The sequence below is a fragment of the Lynx canadensis genome, chromosome F1, assembly GCF_007474595.2.
Source record: "Lynx canadensis isolate LIC74 chromosome F1, mLynCan4.pri.v2, whole genome shotgun sequence".
In the NCBI taxonomy this organism is placed as follows: Eukaryota; Metazoa; Chordata; class Mammalia; order Carnivora; family Felidae; genus Lynx; species Lynx canadensis.
This window is the reverse complement of record NC_044319.2, coordinates 23,386,949-23,399,505: the sequence shown is the minus strand read 5'-3', so window position 1 is coordinate 23,399,505 and position 12,557 is coordinate 23,386,949. Positions and strand designations below refer to the sequence as shown.

General features: G+C 35.6%; 1 protein-coding gene across 4 annotated transcripts in view; it reads right to left on the bottom strand.

Moving 5' to 3' along the window:
• The window catches only part of EDEM3 (ER degradation enhancing alpha-mannosidase like protein 3), a 69,160-nt gene that overhangs the window by 38,073 nt on the left and 18,530 nt on the right, over nt 1-12,557 (bottom strand). For all 4 annotated transcript variants that reach the window (XM_030302406.1, XM_030302404.1, XM_030302405.1 and 1 more), the window contains exons 3-6: nt 11,363-11,463; nt 10,799-10,838; nt 5,792-5,904; nt 4,661-4,814 (exon numbers count right to left, since the gene is read on the bottom strand). In XM_030302406.1, coding sequence (XP_030158266.1) covers nt 4,661-4,814; nt 5,792-5,904; nt 10,799-10,838; nt 11,363-11,463 — 408 coding nt within the window. The remainder of the gene's footprint in view (nt 1-4,660; nt 4,815-5,791; nt 5,905-10,798; nt 10,839-11,362; nt 11,464-12,557) is intronic.

The window sequence follows — 12,557 nt, the reverse complement described above, 5'->3', positions numbered from 1 at the left end:
TTAAAAGATTAAAATTTTGTTTAAAGGCTTTAAAAGTTCTGAAACACAGTGTATAGCCTTGCTGATGGGCTATCAAACAACACAAAAAATTTTTTCCAAAGGAGTTTTTTTTTTTTTTATAATTCAAAGACAACCACATTATACTACATGATAAAACTGGGTGAACCAGAACCAAACTGACTAGACTGATCATGGTCTTCCACAGTCCAAATAAATAACAAAAGAGCAAGCATATGCCAAGATTTAGCGTAACATCAACAACAAAACAAATAAAAATCATGTTTCTAGATCACTTACTATTCAGACTCGTAAGGAGAAGTTCAAATAAATTTGTATTTCGACTTAGCTGCAGAAATCAATTGCTGGGTATGCCTATTACCTTAACAGTATCCAATCAACACTCTAGGAATACCTATGCATGAAGACAGGGATAATACCCACTCACCACCAATAAACAAATAACAAGAGTGAAACATAGGTGAGACACAGAGCAGATTGCTATGTTGGCCATTTACCTCACTTTGCAGAATGCCACTTAAGGCAAAATTTACCTCATGTTTCATGTGCTATTAGCCTAGCAGCATCTCTCTATCTCCACTCAAATTCATAATTATCTCTATCATTTGTAATTCTGAAAGAATAAATGACTTTAGGTAGTTCTGAACCAAGAACCAGAATGGGAACCATCCCTTGTCCTTTCCATGTTACCTATATCTCTACCTACAGAATTAAAATTGAGAATAAACTTTAAAATTAATTTACATTAATTATGCTAAAGTAAAGTATAATAATTTTTATAAATATTTGCAGCAAGAGTCAACAGTGAAAATTATTTTCTGGTTAGTTCTACTAATTATTACAATCAACTGACCAATAGTTATCTACTACGTGCTGGGTATTACGTTAAGACATAAAGTAACTGAAAAGATCCTTGTCCTCAGGGAGCTTAAAATCCAGACAGAGCAAATAAGACAGACATATAAATGGAGATGGTAACTAATAATGGAAAGTCACAAGTAAGTGCCAAACAAATGGAACTGACAACAAATGCTAAGATCTAAAAATCAGAAGAAATATCATTGATATATAACAAAATATCACATAATTGGGGGTAGCTAAGGGCTAACAATGGCGAAGTCCAGAGTAGTAGTCATGGCAAAGCAAACACAACAGGGGAAACATTTATATACCACTTTTAGTATCTTTTCTCTTAACAACAAAAAAGGAGATATTTTGAATCACTGAAGTTCTGTACATTAAAAATATTTAAGATGTTTGTATACTGAATTATAATCTTTATTTATTGTTCCAAGATGATCTCTACAAAATGCTATAAAAGGACTATTTCTTAATACAGCTATTTATAGTATCATATCATTTCAATCTCGTATGTTGAAGGTGAGTGTTACTAAACAACTTTCAAATGCAAAATCTCCAGGGGGCACTACTATTTCTACAAGACAAGAAAGAAGCGTTGAGTGCCTTTTTTGCTAATGGAAATCCTACTGCTGACTTTTGCTCTAGAGGGTAGATAAGCTCCACTCCTGACTAGATCTCAAAAGATGGGTGTAGAGAGGGCACTGGTAGTAGCATCCATTTAGTCATGAAGAAGTCAGAAGCAAGGAGCTTACTGCCCCTTATCTGAAAGTCTTAAGACAAAAAGGGATAAATGTATAATAAAGGTTTTATACTTAGAAGGAATTTGGAAACTGGTTCCTCCTGATCCTGTGTTCCTGAGAGTCACAAAGTAGTTCTTAAAATGAAATTTTTTTATTAAAAAGTAGAATTTTAAATTACCTACATTAAATTCATCTATATTATATATTTGCTACACCCATTAAACCCCTAAAATATGTACTGAATCATAATGGAATTCTTACTAACCCTGTACTTCATGGATAGAATCATCTACCTGATCTTAGAAATGAGGTCTTAAATGAAAAACTGGCAAAGTACTTTTAATTACGTTGGAGGAAATGGCATCACATACCGTGGACTACCTCTAGGGTTTATACGCGGGTGGAATAAATGACCATTAACTATTATAGCATTTCTGTCCAGCAAATTTTGGACCATTAATGCCATACTATCAATTATGCATGCATATCTAAGAGAGACTGACTGTACAAATTTTCATGAGCAAAAGCAGTATTTAACAAGTGTGAATTAAGGAAGGATGGGAAGATACTTATTTTCTGTCTGCAGTCTACTTCTAAAAAGCAGTATCAAAAACTTTGATACTTCAGAGTATAAGAAAATAACACATTCTCTTTATTTTACTATAATACTCTTAGCTACTGTTTTATATTTTACTTTTTTTAAATGTTTATTTATTTTTGAGAGAGAGTGCACGTGTGCGAGTTGGGGAGGGGCAGATAGAGAGAGGAAGACAGATCCAAAGCTGGCTCTGTGCTGAGAGCAGACAGCCCGACGCGGGGCTTAAACTCACGAACCAAACCGTGAGATCACGACTTGAGCCAAAGTCGGTTGCTTAACTGACTGAGCCCCCCAGGCCCCCCAGTAGCTACTATTTTAATTCCTTGACTGTTTCTCCTGTTACGGCAAAAGTGAAGACATGCTAGATTCCCCATAATTCAGCACCTCCGCTTATAACAAAAACTAAAAATGTTTACTAAAAGTAAATCCAATTAAATAAACATCTAGCTTATTCAAAATAACTTTGTTTTTAATTTTAATATGCCAAGAAAATAAAAAAATCAACAAATAAGTTTAACCATACTAGAAAGCAAAGAAATTCACATTAAAACAAGACTCCATTTTTTCTCACTAAATTAGCAAAGAATAATTCATATTTTTGGCAACAGGACAATGACACATATACTTTTATAAAACACTGAGTAACTATAAAAGTAGAACCCTTCTGGAGAACAACTAGGCAGTAAGTACCCAAAGCCTTAAAAAGCATTCCCTACTTCTGTGACTATTTCCTCTTCTAGTAATTTATCCTATGGAAGAAATAAGTAAAACGATCTGTATAAAGACGTTCACAGAACAGCCATTCAAAATATCAAAAACTAGAAATTTAAATAAGAGATTGAATAACTAGTCTGTTTTACTTAAAAAAAAAAAAGTGTTGGTCACAGTCCACTAAATTGGTGGGTAAAGGAATATATTGTAACCTCCAGTTTGAAAAGCACTGCTCTAGATCATGGCCAGAGGTTTCTTGATGGTGAAAGTTAGTCTTACTTGATTTGTATTGGGAGAAAAGTTATTCCAGGTAATAGAGATGGTAGGCCTAAAGGCATTGAAATGTAAAAACAAAAACACATACTTTAGGTGTTTGGGGGGACACTAATAGATTCTTCTGTTGAAATGGAACACTCATTACATTGGGTATGAGGTCCTGAGAGAACGTCAGAAAGAAAGCGTACTGCCAAACCATAATGAATTCTGTAAGTTAAAAGATACTCTGTACAATAGGGAGTCAGTAAAACTTCTGAGGGTAGTTTGATAAAAGTTATGTTTTAGTAAGATTAATTTTTAAGCCTCTAAAGAATAAACCAGAGAGAAAAGAGTAAGATTGGAATTTATAACAGTATAGGAACAAAATTATACTGGCTTCAACTAGCATAGCAGCAATAAGGAAAGAAAAAACTAACAGAGCTTGGTAATGGCTGAGGGATCTAACTTGGACAAGAGGGAGAGAGCAATAGTGTTAATAAAGAAATAAATCAGGAGAGAGAGAGAGTTCTTTCCATATTCAATGGCTTCTTTCCCTTTGCTTTAAATATAAAATTTACTGGGGCGCCTGGGTGGCTCAGTCGGTTGAGCGTCTGACTTCGGCTCAGGTCATGATCTCGCAGTTCGTGAGTTCAAGCCCCGTGTCGGGCTCTGTGCTGACAGCTCAGAGCCTAGAACCTGCTTCAGATTCTGTGTCCCCCTCCTTCTGCCCCTTCCCTGCTCATGCTCTGTTTCTCTCTCAAAACTGAATAAACGTTAAAAAAAAAAAAAAAATTAAAATAAATAATAAATAAATATAAAATCTTCTTGGGGGAAAAAACACAAAACTCCCTCAAGTGACTCTGCTGCCACCTCTCTTCAACTACCAACACGGACACCTAAAAATGAATGGTCCTATATTTTCACCTACTTTGAACCCATCTTTCCCCTTTATTCTCCCATATTACATCCTTTAAGGCTCTGTTTGCATCTAATTCTGTTGGTTTCTAAAATACCTCCTTTCAAAGCTCTAAGATTTCAGAATACCATAGCTACTGTGTGGTTCTCTTCCTAACAAGTCTCTGAACATGCTCTACTCCCTCCTCATTCCCCTCCGTCCTGTGTTCTCTCTATATCCTCTCCTCTGGCGAATCAATACCCATGCTTGCTGATGCACCTGTGTTTTCTGCCCAAGTAATTCCAAACCCAAATTCTAGTCTGGCATCTGTTTCTCCCTCCTGCAGCATAATCTATCTAATCTGTTACACAGTGGCACATAAAAGGCTTAAACTAATCAAAATTCTCGTACCACTCAAACACAAATTAATTGAAATGTCTATATAAATGTATCATACAGTAATGAAGGATTTTACTCCAGCCTCAAGCAAATGAAGAACAATGGCTCCAATCACAAAAATTCATTTTTTTAAGACAGCAAAGGAAGGATATAAAGACTGCCATATTTTTCAGAATTACTTACTCTTGGATAAGGAAGGCCACTGGTAGTATTGAAAGCTGGTAAAAGTTTGTAACCCAATTGCTTTGCCATTTGGAGAAGTTCATCATTGTACCACTGCATGTACTCGCCTTTTTCTTTCAGCATGATTGCCAAGGAGTGTCCGCCCAACAGACCCCTACGATCACAGAAATGAAACATTATCCATGTTTACAGATACTTTACGTTACCACCTAAAAAGATGTGGTATCTAGTTATCAACAGTTTAGCACACATAAGGAAATTACATAGGAGAACTTGGGTTTTTTTTGTTGTTTGTTTTGTTTTGTTTTGTTTTTTACCTAACTCTAGCTACTCATTTGATGGCAAACCACAGCCAGTTCAAAAAAATTTTAGATGTTCTATCTGCTGTAAAGTGTTTGGCATTCTCTAATACCTTAACATTTCTTATAATAAAGAATATCTGAAAAAAAAAGAATATTCTAGAAATAATTTATTTTAACAAGTTTAACATTTGATTCTAACAAATTTTAAATTTAACTTAATTATATCATGAAATCTGTAATTCTTACAGTATAACATTAAAAAACCTCCCCACTCTGTATTAAATGTAATAGATTAATAAACTCTGTGAAATATTTCCTAAATTGAAGACTCACTTTATCTGACAAAAGGAAACATGTTACAATAGCATAAAAGTAATCATTAAATATAAAAATTTAATAGCATTGAAACTTGAATTAATAAATCCTATAATTCAGTATTTTTAAATGTTCTAAGAACATCTCAAGTTGTTTAGTCGAAAGGTAATATACATTTAATTTCATTTGGCTTGAAGAGGTATTGGTTAAAGATAGCAAACTATGTAAACTAGCAAAAAACATGAGATATAGCTGATATGCAAAAGTTCAACCTCTAGTCCTTTTTTTAACAACATACAGGGATTACCTTTGAGTCTACAACTATTTCCAAAGCTTGCTGCTGTCTGTGTCTGATACAATGCAAGGCCATCTCACAGCCTCTGTGTTTCATAATATCCCAACTTTTATCTTTTAAACTTAAGAAATTTCTTGCTTTAGTATCATCAAGAAATAAACAGTATGCCCTAGGCTTTTCTGTTATTAAAGTTATAGCTTTAGTGTCTTACATACTTACCCAAGAACTCTGATGTTTGTTTCAAAGACTGATACAACTACATCATTATCTAAATTAACATCTCTTAAAACTTTTCTCACTGCATCTTCAAATTCTTTAGTTTTATTTAATACCTAGGAGAAGAAAGTTATGAAAATAAAGTTCTTTTCACCAAGTAAAAGAGAAATAGTGTTAGAATGGCTACTAAAAGCAAATTAATACCTTAAGACTCTAAAAAGTGACACAAACAAAATGTTTATCTCAAGCCTATGATAAAAATGTGGTATCTAAACCCCCTCCCCAAATTAAATGCCTACATTATAAGGAATCTTTATACACTTCTTTTTTAGACACATGAAAATATCATTAAGACTTTACAAGAGTCATCACAAAACCAGTTTCTTAATATATAACCCATGACCTAGAGCTGCATGAGACGAGCTCTACTCATCTCACTGACTTGGTTTCCAAGTCAAAACAACTTGAAAACTTTTTACCAAACATCAACTATTCACCAAACATCATTTTAAAGGTTGCTTACTCTTACCTTTATTTTTTGAGAGACAGTGTGCATATATACATGCAAGCAGGCAGGAGAGGGGCAGAGGAGAGGGAATCCCAAACAGGCTCCCCGTAGTCATCACAGAGCTCCACGCAGGGCTCAATCTCACAACCCATGAGATTATGACCTGAGCTCAAATCAAGAGTCCAACGCTTAACTGACTAAGCCACCCAGGTGCCCCTAGGTTGCTTACTCTTGTAAGAGAACAAACACATCCTTCAGAGAATGACTGATCCTAAACCAAACACTACCTGCCATCTTCATCCATGGATGCCCTGAGCCCTAATTGAGGAGGAGTATAATGTTGTGATCAAGAGCAAGCCCTGATTTGAACTCTGGTTCTTTCACTCCCTACCTGTATAATCTCAGTCAAGTGACTTCTGTCTCTGAGACTGTTCCCTTACCCATAAAAAGAAGAAATACCTACTCTCATAGGACTGATTTCTTAAGTAATATATATAAAGTACTTTCAGTAGAGTGCCTGACTTAATAAGTGTTTAATATCATTGCTGTTATAATTATTATTACCACGAGCATCTAGAATCCTAAGGATTCTATGGATTCTTGCAATGAGCTCCATAAAGTGGCCAATGCATTTCATAGTTGCTTTTTCAGTCTCAATTAAAACTGTGTCAGTGAGCCCTCAGGCTCAACTACTTATGCCAACAGTTAAAACCATAAATAGACAAGACCACTTAACTCAAGTTCTAACTACAACCCATTGTGCTTATTTCTTATCGCACTTTCTAGAGTCACTGACAAGACATTTTGCAGTGACCAGAACATTCCAACTGCCAGACCAGAAAAGCCCTGATATCAATGGGATGCCTAGAAGACCACAACCTACATGCCCCCTTCCCTGCCCATGATCATGAGTTGAACACCTACGGACCCCCGCCCATGATCACAAGCTCTCTGCCTGTTCTCCTGCATGTACCCCCCCCCACCTCATTCCCCAACCTCTCCTTATAAAATTCTAGGTGTCCATCTTGCCTGCCAAGAGGTCAGTTGTACTTACCAAGAGGTAAGGCTTGTACTTGCTACCTCCCCCAGGTATCGGCACCCAAAATAAATCTCTTTTCCAAACCCTTCTCTCTCGAGTTATTGACTTCTCAGAGTTTATCAGAGTTTGTTTGCCACCAGTGTTGGTAAACCCAGCCAGGAGCTATGTTTCTGATTTGTCCAGCCCCCTCAGGATTCCCGAGGAGGGAGCGGTTGGTCAAGACAGTGTGCCAGGTCTTAGCTGTTGGCTTCCTGAGTTATGGTTGTGATAGATTGTTCAGTGACAGGTGCACAATTATGTGGTATTTAGACTCTAAATCCATGAAAAACAGTTTTCCTTCACTTGATTGTTTTATCTTTCTGTTTGATAATATTTTCTAGTGCTTTTTCACCTAATTCGATACTTTCACTAAAAATTCTAATTTAAGTATAAAACATTCCATAAGAATTTGACTAAAATTCACATAAAAGTAAAATTCAGGGTAAGTCCTGAGTAAAATATACTATGAAGCCTGGTTTTAAACTAACTGCTTTTCCTTGTCAATCTCCAAGTCCAAGTAAATTCTGCAGCCAACGAGCACAGATGCATACCTTTTATCACTTTTAGAATAAAACACAACTGTTTCACTCACCCACACATACACTTCTTAGTATCATTTGTTAATCTTATTCTTCTTCCTGAGTCTATCTCCTGAGAACTACTTCCAAGAACTGGACCAGTGTTATTTGTTTCAAAGGAGCATAAAAGTGAAAAGTCTCTTGATCCATAATTAGAAAATTCACTCCAAATCCTCTACTGGTTGATGGGATGGGTTATTTATTTTGAGAGAGAGAGAGAGAGAGAGAGAGAGAGAGAGAGAGAGTGAGAGTGAGTTGAGGGCACGGGCAGGGAAGAGGCAGAGAGAAAGAGAGGGAGAAAGAATCCCAAGCAAGCTCTGTACTCTGTGCTGAGCCTGATGAGGGGTTTGATCTCAAGACCCTGGGATCATGACCTGAGCTGAAATCAAGAGTCGATGCTTAACCGACTGAGCCACCCAGACGCCCTTAGCGGATGACCTTTTAAGCTCCTAGGTGATAACAAAGAATGAATTCAGGTCTCTTCCTTTCCCCTATCATCTTTAATTTACTTTGATATCTTTCTTTCTATACATTTCATGGTAATGTAAAATTTTAAGATAAATTTAAAGTTTTAGTTCTTGGCTTCATTACATCAATAGAAACCAGGTGGCTAGAATCAGGAACAGGTTAAATTTAAAGATCAAACTAGGACAACAGAAATTGTATTTAACATACCATGGTATGACCAAAATAAAAATAGAGTTTTATGCACATATGTGATATGTTCTATTAATATTTTCAAATAAATCACAAAATAATCACAAAGTCAAGGCAAAGTAAATTAGAAATATTAATACATGTATTGATAAAATGTACAAGAAAGCACTCCTTTTAAATGTAGGAAAAAAAACTTTCTAAACTACTTTAATTCTTCTGTTTAAATTAAAAAGAAAATGTTTAAAATAGTGTTATGAAGTTATGATGATATGTAATAAGTTACTTAGGTTATTCCTACTTGAAAATACTAAAATTTAAAGAGTTTATATAAAGTATCATTTTTTAAATATTTGTAAGACTTTATCAATCTTCCTTCTTAACCCTTCTTGAGGATAGCTTCAACAAACAGACAAATAGGAGTTACTTATCTGAATCTGAACCAAAGATCAGTAAGAAATAATCCCTTACAGTTAATAGGAAACTTAAATGCCTAGTCTAGGCCCTTCTGAGGTGAAAACAGGAACCCAGAGAAGTTAAATAATTTGGCTAAGGTCACATCCATCAGTACAGTCACAAAGAGCCCGAACTCAAGTTTATACCCAGGTCATCGAAAGCACGGTCAGCTAACCAGCAATAGCAGCACCACCAAGTGGCAGCTTATGAGAAACAGAGATTCTTGGGTCCTGGCTTCAGTCTATTGGATCAGAATCTGCATATGAGCAAGGTGCCCAGGTGACTTTGTGGTATGTTGGAGTTTAAAAAACACTGCATCAGTATCCAGTATTTCTCAAACTTTAGCATACATCAGAATCATCTGGGAGCTTGTTAAAAAACAGACTACTGGGCCTCACTCCCAGACTTTGATTTAGTATGTCTGGGGATGAGGCGCCAGAATTTTGCATTTCTAACAAGTTGTCAGGTGATGCTGCTGCTGCTGCTGCTGCTGCTGCTGGGATATTTTGAGAACTGATGCCAAAGTATATAATTGGCAAAACCTGAAAGATATCACCTGGGTAATAATTAATGACCACTCAATTAGAAGCCAACAGATTTCTAAATATGGGAAAGTTACACAGACTGAAACCACCTTTTTTCCTTTATTTCTGATAAAAATGTTTTACAGCATATGATATCTGAGATCCATGTTCAAGAAAATCAACTAAGAGCTTACAGAGAGAAGATGGGGAACTTGCCACAGGGAAGGATAAAGCTGACAGAATGAGAAATAAACGTAATTTCACCTATGGTCTTTCCTAACACAGAGCTACTGCTCTTTGCTTACTCCACCATGTCAATCAAGGTACATGCGAAGAGTATAACCTAGCTACAGTTACAAATAAATAACACCACTTAGTTCCTCCCAGAGTGGTAATTTGTGCCTCTGGGTACAGAAAGAGGGAAGTGAAAGGGGGGGCGGGGAATGCAGAGGCGAGGAAAAAGAAAATGCCTAGCGAAAGAACAATGCAGAAACAATACTGGGAAGAAAATCTTGGTTCTGAAAATTTTCTGCCACCCCAAAGATTTTTTGTTTTGCTTTTTAAAATATTAATCAGTAGTTGAGATATTAACTCAAAGCTGAGAATTATGTCCTAAGAAAAATCCTGAAACAAGCCTACTTTTACACTGTAAGTGGTCTAAAAGTAGAAAACTAGAAAGATACTGTATTTAGAAATCATGACACCTAGAACTCAATCTTTCTCCTCTGTCATAACAGACCATCCCCAATCAAAATTAATTAAAGTGATTTTGTATCCCATGAGCCTGAAAAGGATTGCCCAGAAGTGATCACTTAGTGCCAAAAATCACTGCTGGGTAAAAATTAATTTTTTTAAATGAACATAACCTATAGGAATTCTAATTTAACAATTTTAGTATCACTGTAGTATGCCCTGGGTCAAATATATCAATGGTGTTTTCTTAATCTCTTTGTATAAAGGGAAGCAACCTTCCTGATTAAAAGTGCCATCACATAAGCTGACATATCTACAAATTATTTCATTATCTCCATGATTTCTACATAATTTCATTTGACATTCACGTGAAATAATCAACTCAATAGTGTGAAAGCAGAACACCTTAAATTCTGAAAACTTCTACTTCAGACTTACTGTGTAATGATTGTATTCATATTTGAGTGTACATATTATGAAATTTATAAAATAAGTAAATTCAAGAAGAATCCAACCTACCACAAGAGTGTCCAAAGAATCAATCAGTGTCAAGGAAAATCTAAGAAACAAGTATAATGAGATACAAACCATTAGAGTTCTGAATACTTTATCCATGAATTTATAACTAAAGATGTATCTATGCCTTATTGACTGGTAGTTTCTATTAGCTAGTACTTCCGATCATCTACAGTACAATGTAACTTATAAAAAAGCACTGAAGGCAACTGAAAAACCTGAACATTAATTACATTTTAATGTTCAGTGTATCTACATATCTTTCAAATGAAAATATTCATTAACTCTTTTTAAAGCAAATAAAAACATTAAAGCATCAACACCTTATAATGTGTAGACTTTATATACATTTCAAAAGTTACCTTAACAAACAACTTTTCACTGATTTAAGAGGTAAACTGATTTTTTATAAAAGATAACAGAAGGAAATAAAAGAGTTTAATGTTAATACTTAAAGCAGTCCTTGAAATTTAACCAATCCCCAGAAATACAACTGTAAGCTACATCTAGGAAGCCCGAGACTTGGGACCCAGGAGGTGCCACACCACCCACTGCGTTAATGCTCACTTTCCCAAGGCGTCATCAACGTCACCCCGACTTGGTTCCTGGCCTCTAACACGACCTCTGCAGGTTAAAGGCATGAGTTCATCAGCTGGGTAAGCATGTTCCTGCAAGGAAAATTTTAGTGAGTCACTGAGAAAAATAAGAGAAAGCAAACATCACCCAGGACACAACCTTCTTGCAGTTATTAAAAAAACAGGGTAAGATAAAAGTTAGAAGTTCTACTATTCTTACAGTCTATGGGATCTGTTTTTAAAAACTTTAGTTACAAATGTTTGAAAAACTGCTTGGAAAAAAAAACCATACTAAAAAATATTTCTTTAAAAATCTGATAATCTGGGGCGCCTGGGTGGCGCAGTCGGTTAGGCGTCGGACTTCAGCCAGGTCACGATCTCGCGGTCCGTGAGTTCGAGCCCCGCGTCGGGCTCTGGGCTGATGGCTCAGAGCCTGGAGCCTGTTTCCGATTCTGTGTCTCCCTCTCTCTCTGCCCCTCCCCCGTTCATGCTCTGTCTCTCTCTGTCCCAAAAATAAATAAACTTTGAAAAAAAAAAATTAAAAAAAAAAAAATAAATAAATAAAAATAAAAAAAAAAAATCTGATAATCTGCTTCTGTTCCACCCAATCTCATTCCCCAGAGGTAACTACTGTTAAGACTGGCATTTATGCTTCCAAATGTATCCACATATATTAAAATACATGCACATATATAATTTACATTTTATTTACAAGCAGCTGCTCATGCCATATGCATACACTGCTCTAAAATGCTCTAAAAGTTGTTTACTTAAATCACAGTGCAGTTTTTCCGTGCTAGAATTTTAGGGTTTTTTGGGTTTTTTTTAGTAACTGCAAAATGATCACTTAATATTAACTATTATTATTGAGTTCTTATGTTCTAAGCACTGTTCTGTGCAGTTTAGTTCATTTAATTATCACACAGCCCTCTGAAACAAATTCAATTATCCCTTTCACACAGATGAGAAAATTGAGGCCCAGAAAAGTTAAGTAAGCTCAGACATGCAACTAGTAAATGATGAATCCAGAATTCAAACCTGGCAACCTGACTCCAGAGCCTATTACCTTTCATAGTACCTCACAATATTCCAAAGTATAGATACAGTAAAATTTACTTATTCCTCTATTGAGGAACATATAGGTTGAATGCAATTTTTCACAATATATAAACAATGCTACAATAAAC